Raw genomic sequence first — 12,495 nt, 5'->3', positions numbered from 1 at the left:
AGAGATGGAAGGGTGCAGAAGAGGAACCAACCCTACCACCAACACTCTGAGACATGGAGAAAGCCCGGTGTGGGCGCTGCCTCCTGTCTGAAGGGAAGTGAGCCTTTTTTCTACTTCTCTTTTATTCTGGTTTCCTAGGAATTCCAAGGCAAGGGTGAAACTCCCAGTTCCCACAAGAAAGATGGCATTCCAGACAGTCAATAAAAAGTCAGTCCCCTCACCCCCAATGGAAGGGTTAGGGGAAGGACTGAAAGAGCTGAAGGGGATTACAACCCCATAGGAAGATCAACATATCAACTAACGGAACCACCCAGGGCTCCCAGACACTAAACCACCAACCAAAGAGCATACATGGGCTGGCCTATGGCTTCAGATACATATGTAGCAGAGGACTGCCACATCTAGCATCAGTGGGAGGGGAGGCACTTGGTCCTGTGGAGGCTTGATGCCCCAGAGAGGGGAGTTGCCAGAAGGGTGAGCTGGAGGTGGGGGGGGGGGGTGAGAAATCATCCTCTTAGAGGCAAATGGAATGGGGATGGGGTAGGTGTTTTGTGGAGGAGACTGGGAAGGGGAATAACATTTGAAACGTAAACAAATAAAATGATTAAAAAAAAGTCAGTCCCCATACCTCACAGCATCCCCAGGAGTCAGTAACAACAGTCAATCCCTGTATCCAAACAGCATCCACACAGGCAACAGGAAGAGTCCACATATCCAAGGCAAATTTTCAACAGGAAGAATTTCCCCTATCTGTTACTTCCACCTCCCAACAATCAGCAATATTCTAAATAAACGTCCTTTGCCATGGCTACCCTGGGTACTAGTAATCCATGGCCATGAAAAAACCGATGGGCAAAACCCCAAACAAACAGGAAGTAAGTGTCAAAGTGACAGCCAAAAACCAGGCTTACTTTAGGGATGGAGAAGGAGAGGGAGGGGACGGGAGGGAGGTGGGGAGGAGGAGAGACAGACTCTTTGTATCCGAGTGTTTTAAACTAATCCCCATATTTATTAACGATTAAAAATACTTATCAGGTGACCACTGAAAATGCCGGTCATGCTGCTAACTTTAATTCTGTGGCATTGGAGATCAGGGGACAATGAACTCTGGGAGTAGACACATGTTTGCTGGGTGAATGGATAAGAGGTTTCAGGGAGTCTTAAAGTAGATTGTAACAGAAGAGGGCTCCCCCGGTGGTCTCGGGAAGGGTGATAGAAGGTCAGACTCTGATATTTCAGAGTTTCCTCTAGGATAGGGAATCAGAAAACCATCCATTCACCCAAAACAGCGGCTATCTTTAAGGTAGTGGGAAAGTGAGCCAGGCTCTGCAAAGTCACCCCGGGGAGCCGGAGAAGTAACCCATGCTCTGAGGCAGAGAAGATATGTCTTCACAGCAGCAGCAGCAGCAGCAGCAGCAGCAGCAGCAGCAGCAGCAGCAGCAGCAGCAGCCTCCCCCAGCCACCACACTGCAGGCAGCAGGGGGAAGGTCTCTTCCTTGGCTGAGCCTGTAGTGAGGGACCATCCACTGCCCGTGAGCCTGAGGCCAGTTGCCTCCACTGTAAGTTGGGGGAAGCCATTTGGAAATGGAAAACTCAGTTCTTTTCCAGTTCACAAACAAGAACGTTTGACTGAGTCAGACACAAAACCCAGTGTTTACTGCTGTCTCCTTAACAAATTCTCAACGGCTTTCGTTTTAATCTAACATTATTTCAACATTATGACAAACTGGTCAGTAAAACACGAAAGTACTTAATTTGTCAAATTTATGTGTTTTTTCAGAGAAAATATTCAGGATAAACATGTCGATTATTCTCATTAAATACATTAACGTTTAAGGCTACTGTTTTTATTATGACTCTTGGTTGCCGGATAATGGGGAGACGAAATTATTCCGTTGTATAGCTACTGAATGAGTTCACGATTCCCCAGTGACTTTACAAATTACAGCTTCAGCTAGCTATAAAATAAGCAAATCATTTCTGATATGACTATAAAATTAAGCCTGAAAAAAAAGAACGGAGGTAAATCACCCCTTTAAAATCATGTTGTGGAACAGAATGTTCTGAATGGTTCCATTTATGTCAGAAAAATGTGCATTTGAGTATACACACAGAAGTGTCTGAGAGACTATATACTAATCATAAGGAAGATATATCAAAGCCAATAAGGGGTGTGGGACAAAGACTGCAATGTGCACATTTTTAATGTCTCTTCTTTCTCACAGCAAGCGCTGTGCCACTGAGTGAGCCTCCAGCCCCTACTTCCTATATATCTTACAGCAGAGTTATGTTCCTGTTACCTCTGCCAAAAAACAAAGGGCTCGAAATTAAAAAATAATAAGGCAAATATACACTATCATCTAAATTAAAACCAGTATCTCATCTTCTTACTTTTATACAATACTCTAGCCTACAGCATTTTATTAACTGTTTTAAATTACAGCTTAATTCAAACCAAATGCTCTGTTTAAAAAAACAAAAAACAAAAACAAAATCCTCTACATTTCCTGTGGGTGGGTCCTAGCTAAGAGACTGACATTTCACTCTCTAGAAGTCTTTTTCCTTTCTCTCCTTGCTCCCCCTTCAGACGGATAGAACAGGCACGAGTATTTACGGAGCTGACTGGGTGTTTTGATTACACAATGTGTACATTCGCTAGAAGTCCTTTAGCAAACAGTCCTCGGGGCAGGGCGGGGCAGGGCAGGGCAGGGCAGCCTGAGCTGAAGCACCAGGTGATGATAACTCAGTTCCAGGTTCCTCTCCCCATCTCCATGTAAAGTGCTTCCTGGCTAAGTCAATCACGGTCAGTAATTCACATACTATTGACTCACCCCGGGTCCTAGAGGCCTCAAGCTGCATTGTAGTCAACTTGGCCACCTTGAGGGTGATTTCAAAACACTTGAAAGTGCCGCCACTCCAAGACCAGGCCAAGGGGCCAACACTCCCGTATACAGGTGCGTGTAGACTTCGGCCATCTTTGCTGCCCACAGCAAAGGCCTGACAACAGGATCACATGAAGGTGAGCTACCCTACTGATAACCACATAGGAAAGGCACACTAATTATTACTTCATAGACATTGTCTCCGAGAAAAAAATTTCAGAACGGGCAACTCTCTGGAATGAAGGAACGACAGAACAGGCCCCATGAAAAATATGGAGGTTGTAAGCCTGCTGTAGAGCCGGGTCCTGCAGACAGCAGAGGTCACCACACACAGGAGGTGGCAGTGGACAGCACTCTGGAGTGTCAGGTAATGGTACTATGGGCAAACACTGATCTGTATGCAAAATAACACCGACCTAAGGCAAGCCTGGACAAAAAGCATCAGAGAATCACCACCAAAAGCACAGAGGACCAGCACCCCTTTGGGTTTTGTTTTTTTCCCGTTTTAATAAAGAATATTCATTTATATGAGCACCTGCAGGCAAAGGCGGTGAGGTAAGACACTACCTTCTTTGAATTCCCAGTTCTGCTGCTACTTTTGCTCTGGTTACCCAGTGATGAGCACTGGACTCAGTGGCTCAGGGGCGGGCAGGCACCCTCCCTTCTACCTCTGGCAACCACCTGGGAACTTACTCCCTGGCCACATCTCTCAGCGACCCATCAGGATTCCCACTGACAACTTTCTGGTCTCTTCCACCTGTCTCTGACCCCAAAACCCAGTTTCCATACCGACTGTCTGCTCCAATTCTTGGCACCACGAGGACCTGGCTCACTGACAGACTTTCCTGCCCTCCTAGAAGTTTCCACGATCCTGCCAGAAATGTCCCTCCCCTAAAATGTCTAAAATTGAAGCTGTTTCAGAAAACATTTCCAGATGGAACAATGACCAGCTTCTCTCCAGAAGGAAGTCTTTTTGCTGCTCTTGCCCGGCACCCCCAACACGAGACACCCATCCTCTAAGAATGTGTGATGTCAGAATTAGCCAGTCTATCTGCCAATCAATTTACCGTTTCTCTGGTGGCCTTCGATCAGTGGTTCTCATCCTGTGAGTCAAGACCCCTCTGGGTTACATATCAGATATTTACTTTATGATTCATAACAATAGCAAAGTTAACGCTATGAAGTGGCAATGAAAATAATTTTATGGCTGGGATGGGGGTGGGGGGGGTCACCACAATATAAGGAACTATAATAAAGGGGTCACGGCATTAGGAAGGCTGAGAACCAGTGCCTTGGATTATCATGTCCTAGAGGGCTGGGCACACTCAGTGAAGCCTCACCTGGATGGTGGAGAAGACACTATCCAGAGAATTTAATTAAAGGGCCGGGCAGCAACTTGGCCTGAACTCTCATTATTATGAAGCATTTTGTAAACGCATCTGACCACCTTCGAGCCAGGTAGAGTTAATATAATTCAATCTTCGATCTAGGATCTTGCAGGGTCCCAGGCTCAGCATTCTCTCCTGCTACTATAATTACAGATGCGATGCTAAGAGAGGCTGGGTGGACAAGTGCGTAATATGCCTCTAGCTTGTGAGGTTTGCCCTTCTGAAGGCAGAGCTAAAGAACGAAAACTAACTCCACTCTGGGGTAAAGGGGGGTCCTCTGGTAATGTCTTTGTTGAGTACCTGACTCTGTGGTTCACAGTTAGTCACTTAATAAAGGGTCCTTGGTGAGGGAATTTGGCAACCTGTGATTTTCAACAACTACACGCTTGATTTTTGTGTAACTGTTCATTTCTTTGAAAATCAGGGGGGCATTCACACACAGGTGTCCTGAATTTCCTTAAATTGGAAAATCAACATTTTATAAGGAATTGCCGTGTCTCGCTGTGAAGCTGCAAAGAAACAGGTGTCTGCTTGTGGCAAATGCGGAACTCCCAAAGGAAGCTAAAACTGTGGGCCTGGGAATGATGCCCGAGAGCACCTCCGTTCTCACCTGGGGCCCCTTCCCGAGCGCCCCAGTGAGAGCAGGTTAGGCTCTGGATTCTAAATCCAAATCCCAAATTTATTCCAAGCTACCACCAACCTCTTTCTAGCATCATCTAACCTAAACCGGAAGCTTACACTTCAACCTCAGGTTAGTGGGTCATCAGCCCCTCAACTGTTACCCCCACCATTCGCCATAGGAACTGCTCACTCCTGTCCACCCCTCCACACCCTGCCCATTCTAAACACTGGGAAAGGCCCGCATTAGAGAGGCTTTGAAAATCAAGGAGGCATTCATACGCAGGCGATCTACATCTCCTTAAACTGCGAAGCCAACACTTAGGAATTCCATTATCCAGGCTTCTCCCCCATCCAGCACTACATGGCTCTGTTGGACTTGCTTTTGAACCCCCGTCAGCCTGTAGGGGTGTGTGGGGGGAATTCAGCTTGTGTGTAAACCTAAAGAAGGAAATTCTATCTTTATTCTCACTGGCCTCTACGTGAACCTTTGCAAGCCCTTTGGTTGCCCCAGTCGTGTTTCTAGAATCAGTGGTTTTTCCAAGTACAAATCACATACTTCCATACTCAGTGAAGTAGATTAACCCCCAAAACACCAAACACTCGTCACTATGCCAACGTTGATGCTCATTAGACCCGCTGTTAGGGGCTGCTAGTTTAATAGTAAGCATACTACTATAACACATAGTTCTTTTTAACTATTTCGATAGCTCTCTTTCCATATAACTGATGTCCTTGGGGTCGGGTGGGACTGCCCAAAGGATTCTCACAGAACAGAAAAGATCCTGCAGCCATGTTTGAGAGACTGTAGGCTTGAGTGCCACAGTCCAAAACACCTGGCTTCAAATCCAGACCCTGCCAACTTCCAGCTCTTTCTAGAGCAAAATTACTTCCCCTCCCTCAACTTTGAATTTGCTCAGTGTGGGCGTGGCGACAGATGAGAAAAACAGGATTTACTTGGTGGGGCTGGGGACACAGCTCAATGGTAATGGGGCACTGTGGGTGTCCCAGGCCCAGGGATCTGTCCCCAGCAATGCAAAGCCAACCAAATAAAAGAATGTGTATTTACCTTGTTAACCCACTGGCCAAAATTAACTGAACCCCCGCTTACTTGGCACAAGACAGTTCTGAGGCTCAGGTACAGAGATAATCCTTAAGTGTTTATTCCGGAGGCCATAGCATGGAAAGTGTTAGCTCAGGTCACCCTATAAGCTACACTGTGAATTCGCTGACCAAAAATTAAACGAACTCTGTGTGACTTATTTGGTAGCAGGCACGACAAAGCTCTGGGGCTCATGAACAGACACCGTCCTTAAGCACTGCATACAGAAAGCCACCGCATTGGAAGCATGGGCACGGAACACCCTGTAAACACAATACTCACTTCAAACGTCGTCGCAAAGGTTCTTTGTAATTATATGCTGGCTTATGGGGCTTCCTCGGCAACGACTGTTGGTTCGTCTAGCTCAGGTCTTCCCAATAAGGCTCCTTATTGGCCGGAGCCTGGGCCTCATTCACAGAAAGTACTGCTTGTGTAATAAAAGAACACAGGATTTGATCCTGACAGTCCTGGCTTCAATGCTCTCCTCTGCCACTTACAAGCTTGTGGCTATGGTAGAGGCCGATATTTGTCAGGCAAAACCTCCACTCTCCTTAAAGCAATGCAACCCCATGCTTTAAGCGTGGCCCTGGCACTTAGAGTGAGCAGCACACTTCCGAGCCTTTCCTGCAGTTAAGTATAGCCATTATGTCCAAGTTCAAGCCAAGGAGAATATAAGCAGAAGTGTACGTATCTTCCGGTAAGTATCCTTAATATACAAATTTTATCATGAATCCTTCATTAATCCTTTCTTTCCTCCTGATGGCTGGAGCCAGAATGGCCACACTGGACCCTAAGGTAGTACTGGGAGTAAACGCCGTACACAGAAAACAAGCCAGAAGGGGCCTGGGGCCCAAATACTGTGTGATGCATTAACCGGGCCAGCCATCCATCTTAGGAAAGTTAATCTTGCTGGACTTCATGATCACCATCTACAAGAGGATGGAAATGTAAGGTGCCTCTCGCCTAGGGTTGCTTTGGAGACTGAGTGATGGGTTTGGCTCACAATAAGGACTGGCGTTCGGAGAGCTGATAACCACCCCTGCTCTAGTAATAAACTGTAGCTCTGTTCCAGTAGAGCAAAGGGGACAGAACACAGCCCCGGCACAGGGAGGAGACTCAGCCCTTTTTATAGTCTAAAGATGCTATTGTGTGGATCTTAAATGACCCTTCTATCTCCAACGGTTTGGAGCACAGGGTGGCTGTACTGGGAGAAGACGGTACCTTTCAGAGGTAGGGTCTAGGGTGATTGAGAACGGTCCCTTAAAAAGTACAGTATGGTGCAGCTCCTTCTCCTTGTCCATTCCTCGGCAGTGGGGTGATGAGTGCTTTTGCCTGCCCCTCCCCCATCACGATGCTCTGCCCAAAAGCAACAGAGCCACCCTTAAAACTGTGAGCCCGAATGAAGCTGCTCGGAGTCCGTTATGTCAGCTGTTTTGGTATAATGATTGAAAGCCGACAAACTCAAGAGGCAGCCTAAGCCAGTCCTGGCAAGGATTCCTTTCTCCAGCACCTTCATCAGATAAGTCTTACGAAGCAAAGTGCACCGCCTTTTCAACCAGTGGTGCTGGCTCATCCATTAATCACACCACCCATCCCAGCTACTCACCCCCAGTGATGTAAACCCCTCCGCTATCATCTGCTTTCTCCTTCTCCTTTGCCTTTGATCATCTTGATCCTGCCTCTGAGTTCATGCCTATCGAGACATCAAAGTTTCCTCCCATCTCCTTTGGAAGCACCCTCTGCTCTCTGCCTAATCACTGGAAGTGATAACTTGATCCCATCCTGTTCAAACATGAGGCTTCTCAAACTCTATAAACAAGTGTGTGGGTTCACTGGGGAAGACTCAAACACCCACCAACCATCCGGGGGTTCTCCTCTGTGGGCCGTTTGCAACATCTGCACTGGCTTGGGAGCATAACTCTTCATGGTACACAAAACCGAACCACGCTTTCTGTGTCTACAGCCTACATCTTTCCAGAGTGGTTTTTTCCTGCTCAAGGCGTCACAATCCCCACCCTCTTCTCTCATGCTCTGCCATCTTCCCACGTCACATTGACACACGTGGGCTTCACCCCGGCACCAGTGCCAGTCACCCCGGCTCTCCCACCCCATTCCCTCTTCTTCACACTCAGATGAGCCCTCACTGTCTCTCTCTCATCTTCTGCCCTTCGGGCTCCATCCGTCCCAGACAGTGGAGACTCTGCTGTTCACCAGCCCAGACCTAAAATGCCTTTAGAATGGAAATGAGGGGGTGGTAGCAGCCAATGGCTGAGCTTGGAGGAGCCACCTGGGATTCCAAAAGGACAGGAGACTCAGCAGTCAGGAGAACAGGGACAAAGACCTGAATTATCTGTGTCCTAAACAGGCAATAAAAGAGAAACCTGAACCAAACTCCAGACGAGGCAAAGGAAGGGAGCCGAAATCTGCAAGCCCAACGGCTTCTCACATACGTCCCACAGACTCACCTTCCGGTCCTTCTCACAGAGGGTCACGAGATTTTCTACCTCAAATTTGCAGTTTCTGGAAGGTCGTTACCTCTATCTCCCTTTTACAGAGCTTAGCCTGACTCAACTTTTATACAATTTTATTCCAGGTATTTGACCCACATGGGTTCAAAACCTTGGGGTTCTTTATTACTGTTTTAAATTCATACAACACATTAATTCACATCACACAGAAGGAATGCTGACATGAATCAGACCATACCGGGAGGCCACCAAGCTGGAGTGTGTTTGTTCTCTCTCCACTCTGTGTTTCTCCCAGGTGAAGACTAGTACAAGGCAGGCCTCCCAACCATGTAGTCAGCTCTCCAGTGATAGGCCAAGGGCTTGGGAGCCCCTCAGAGGGGCTCAGAAGGGAGCAGGCATTAGTGTGCCTGTCCACGGTTCCAAATATCTCCACTTTCACACAGATCTGGCTTTCCACCCCAGGAACCCTTTCCAGTCACCTGGAATCCTCCAGGGCCTCTCAGGGGTGGGTGGAGTGGGGTGGAGGGAAAATGACTGCACTCTCTGGGTGCCGGGGTCCCAGCTCCCCTCCACAGAGGGACCTGGAGAGGGGGACAACAGGGAGACCAGCAGGCAGCCTCACATTTCCTCAACAGCCAAAAAGGAAAAAAGAAAGAAACAAAAGACACAAATGTCATAGTTCCTTGTCTTCCCATTGGTGGCTCCTCCTGCCCTGATCCCCACCCTCAACCACACAGCCAAGCCTGGGAAGCGCGGTGCGTGCGGGGGTGGGGCTTTCCCAGTGAGTGTCCTTTTCAATCTCCATGAATCAGCAGTCGGTGATTCAAGCTGAGATCCAGTGACAAACGCTGGACGGCACACATAAATATCGTCTCTAAAGAGGCTGGCCAGGAGAAGCCCGCCTCCTGACTTCCTTTACCTGAGCACCCAGGAGACATGGGAATTCTGCACCCTAACAACAGGCCAGACTGACCAAACTCCCAACCACACGTGTGCTGGGCAGGGAAGGGCTGGCACTAATGAGCTCTCAATCCAGGGACTTTGGTTTTACTGCTCTGAGGAGGTTACCAGAATGCCAAGATTTGGTTTTGGGTTTGTTTTTTTTTTTTTTTTTTTTTTTTTTTGTTGTTGTTGTTTTAAGATGCCTTAATGATACCAACCTATGCCTAAGTTTGAGTACCTCCGAATGAACACATGGATTGAAGCTTCAAACATGTTGCGAGGCAATCAAGATTTCTTTCAGGACATCTTACATCCCTTAAATGCAGACTCACTGAGACTCCCGTGAGAATCAAGATGAAACTGAGATGGGAATTCAAGACTCTAAAGTCCATCCTCATTCCTGATGCCAGTTAACTTTTATAAGGGTGCAGGTAATTCAGAGTCATCCTCCACGGATAAATTCTGTAAGTGCAAGAAACCTAGCATGGAGAAGCAAGTGGCCAGCAGCAGTAACTTCTCTGAATGCAAAGTCACACAGAGAAGGTAGGGGGTGTGTCCATTCTTGAGTGCTGAGGTGAGAATGCACCAGGTGCCAGCTATGGGGTTTATGATAAACCAGGGCACTGGAAAATACACAGTGGAGATTACTTAAACCAAGAAGAGACAAGGGGTTGGGACTCTGTACTGGGGATGGAGGCCTGCAGAGAGGCTCACTTCTGAGACCACAGTTTCTTCCTCCTACTCTGGGCTTCCAGACTTTTTCTCTGAGGGCATGGAAAACCAATCTGACCACACCCCCTGACCAGGCAGCTCCCTATCTTCAGCTTCACCTCCTGCAAGGACTGAGCTAGGCTTCCTCGGTGAGGAGACACAGGAACTAGTGTCTTCAATACACACTTAGCCTACAGACTTCTTAGGCAAAACAAAGCATCCTTTCAACCCCCATCCCACCCACTCCCACCTTCCCCTCCAAAAACAACAATTAAAAAAAAAAGCACAGTCGTTCATGAAAGCACCATTCCCAACACAGTTAGGAATTATGTTGTAACTTCCCAGGAACCGATGCAGACCAACACAAAAGTAAAGACACTGGAAGCTCTCAACCCACTCACCATCCCTAAGGCACAGCGTTCCAAGTGAGGGGCTTCACCCAAAGGCCCAGGGCAGCTTAAAGACAACCAGAATTCCACCCTTCTTTCTGGGTCAGAAACAAACAGACCCTCTTGGAACTTTAATCCACTCTGTCACACTATGGCTACCCCCTTCTGCCTCCCGAAACCCAGTGTTGATGGGAGAGAACCACAAGGAATTAGCAATGAGATCGGGTTAAACTTTCACAGCTATAGAACTGATAAGCAGTCACTTACCCAGCACAGCCAGACAGCTCAACACTGGGAAAAAGCACTTCATGTCTGCGGCAGCGGCGGCGGCAGCAGGAAAAGGACACAGCACAGGGCACCGTGCTTTTCCCACTGCCTAATCTCTCATTACTGCCAATCCACTTATAGCTCCAGGGGAACAGTTTGGAAACAGAACTTCACGGGGAAAATGAGAGCCAGTCAAAGACAGAGTAGTCAGAAGGAGGGAGTTGGGGGCCGGAGAGGGGAGTGGCATGTGCAAGAGTCCTTTACGCCTAAGGCAGGGTCCAGAGCAATTCCGAAGGCGCTCTAGGTTTCTGCTACACTGTATATGCCTTGCAGTCTCCACCGGAACTGTAGATTCTGGTGGATTAATTCTCGAGGAAAATGGGAGGAAAGAGAGTCTGAGAAAATCCTTTCATGCGCTGATTATACAGAAATGTCCTTGGCTTCGCACTGAAGGTGTCTGAAATCTCTCATTCGGATCCCCCAAAGGGAACCAGGCAGGTTTTGTCAAAACCCGAGACAGCCAAAACACCCTTACTGGTAAAGACACTTTGGATTTCTTCATCAAAAAGTCCATCTCCATCCATGGTGATAGGTCACCGTGCCGTCACCTGCCCCAGAACCTCCCAGGGCATACGAAGTAAGCTGGCATTTGGTAGCCCGAGAGTGGTCCCACAAAAGCCCGCAGATTCCTAAAACAAACACAACAGACATTTATCTAAGGCCAACACAACCGCCGCAAAACCGAGAGAGGCCAAAGCGCCCGACTGGCCAGCCCAGCTACCTGGGTCCCCTCCCTGGCCGAGGGCAGCCCATGTGTGCATCCTGACCTTGTACAAATCTTACCTTCTGTGCCCTACGCCTCAGTTTCCCCGCCCAGAGCAGGGCAATTATGATTGTTCTCAAAACACTTTCACCAAATGCCTCTCTTACTCGCGGGCTTTCCCGTCGCGGTCTACGGAGCGGGGCGCGGCGGGCAGCCCCACCCTCGGCAGCGCGGGTCGCCACGGGGCTGGCGCGGGGCCGCGACTCCGGGCACGGGCCGTGGGAGCTGGGGCGCGCCGCGTCCCAGGTGGCCCGCTATTGTTTTACCTCCCCGGCGATTGAGTCTGAGACACTGGCAAAGAAAAGGCTCGGAGAAGGGGACTCGGGGCTCCGCTCGCTGTAGGCTGAGCCTGCTCCGCGCGACACGGGTCCAATGGAGAAAAGGGGCTTGGGCCCGGGGCGGGACGCCGATCGCCACGCCACGGTCCCCGCGCCCCCGACCCCGATCCGCGCCCGCCCGCGCTCACCTCGCCCGAGCCCCGCAGCTCCCAGCAACCGAACGGTCGCCCGTCTGTGTCCCGCACGCCTCCCAAGACGCGCCGCTTCCTCCTCGCCTCCCGCAGCGGCTCAGGCCGTCCTGCTCCCGCCCCGCCCCAGGCCCCGCCCTCTAGCTCCGGCCTGGCCCGCAGCTCCCCGCGAGGCGAGCAGAGGAGAAGGCGGTGGCCTCACGGGGACACGCCCCCACTACGCCCCGCCCACCGTCCCAGCGCTCTGGCTGCACCCGCCAGCAGCTGCGGACCACCTGGGACGAGCTGATGGAAAGTTAACCCAGGGTTCGCGCACCAAGGGCCCTTCCCAAAGCCCAGACTCCAGGAGACACGTCGTTTGCCCGATAAACAATAGCAAAACGCTTCGGCTGGAGACTTGAATCTATTTTTATAATGAACCTCCACATTGTGCTTCACT

The 12,495-nt window shown here is 49.3% G+C and overlaps 1 protein-coding gene across 6 annotated transcripts in view; it reads right to left on the bottom strand.

Annotated features, from left to right (window-relative positions):
• Igsf3 (immunoglobulin superfamily, member 3) overlaps window positions 1–12,247 on the bottom strand; it is an 88,061-nt gene extending 75,814 nt beyond the window's left edge. For 2 of the 6 annotated variants that reach the window (NM_001439515.1, NM_001439516.1), the window contains 2 exon segments: window positions 10,768–11,456; window positions 12,057–12,247. In NM_001439515.1, coding sequence (NP_001426444.1) covers window positions 10,768–10,810 — 43 coding nt within the window. In that variant the 5' untranslated portion in view covers window positions 10,811–11,456; window positions 12,057–12,247. 6 annotated transcript variants of the gene reach the window in all.
• Between the last annotated feature and the right edge of the window lie 248 nt (window positions 12,248–12,495).

The sequence above is a fragment of the Rattus norvegicus genome, chromosome 2 (assembly GCF_021556685.1).
Source record: "Rattus norvegicus strain SHRSP/BbbUtx chromosome 2, alternate assembly SHRSP_T2T, whole genome shotgun sequence".
NCBI classification, from domain to species: Eukaryota; Metazoa; Chordata; class Mammalia; order Rodentia; family Muridae; genus Rattus; species Rattus norvegicus.
Note: the sequence above shows the minus strand (reverse complement) of the source record. Positions and strands in the feature narration are given on the sequence as shown.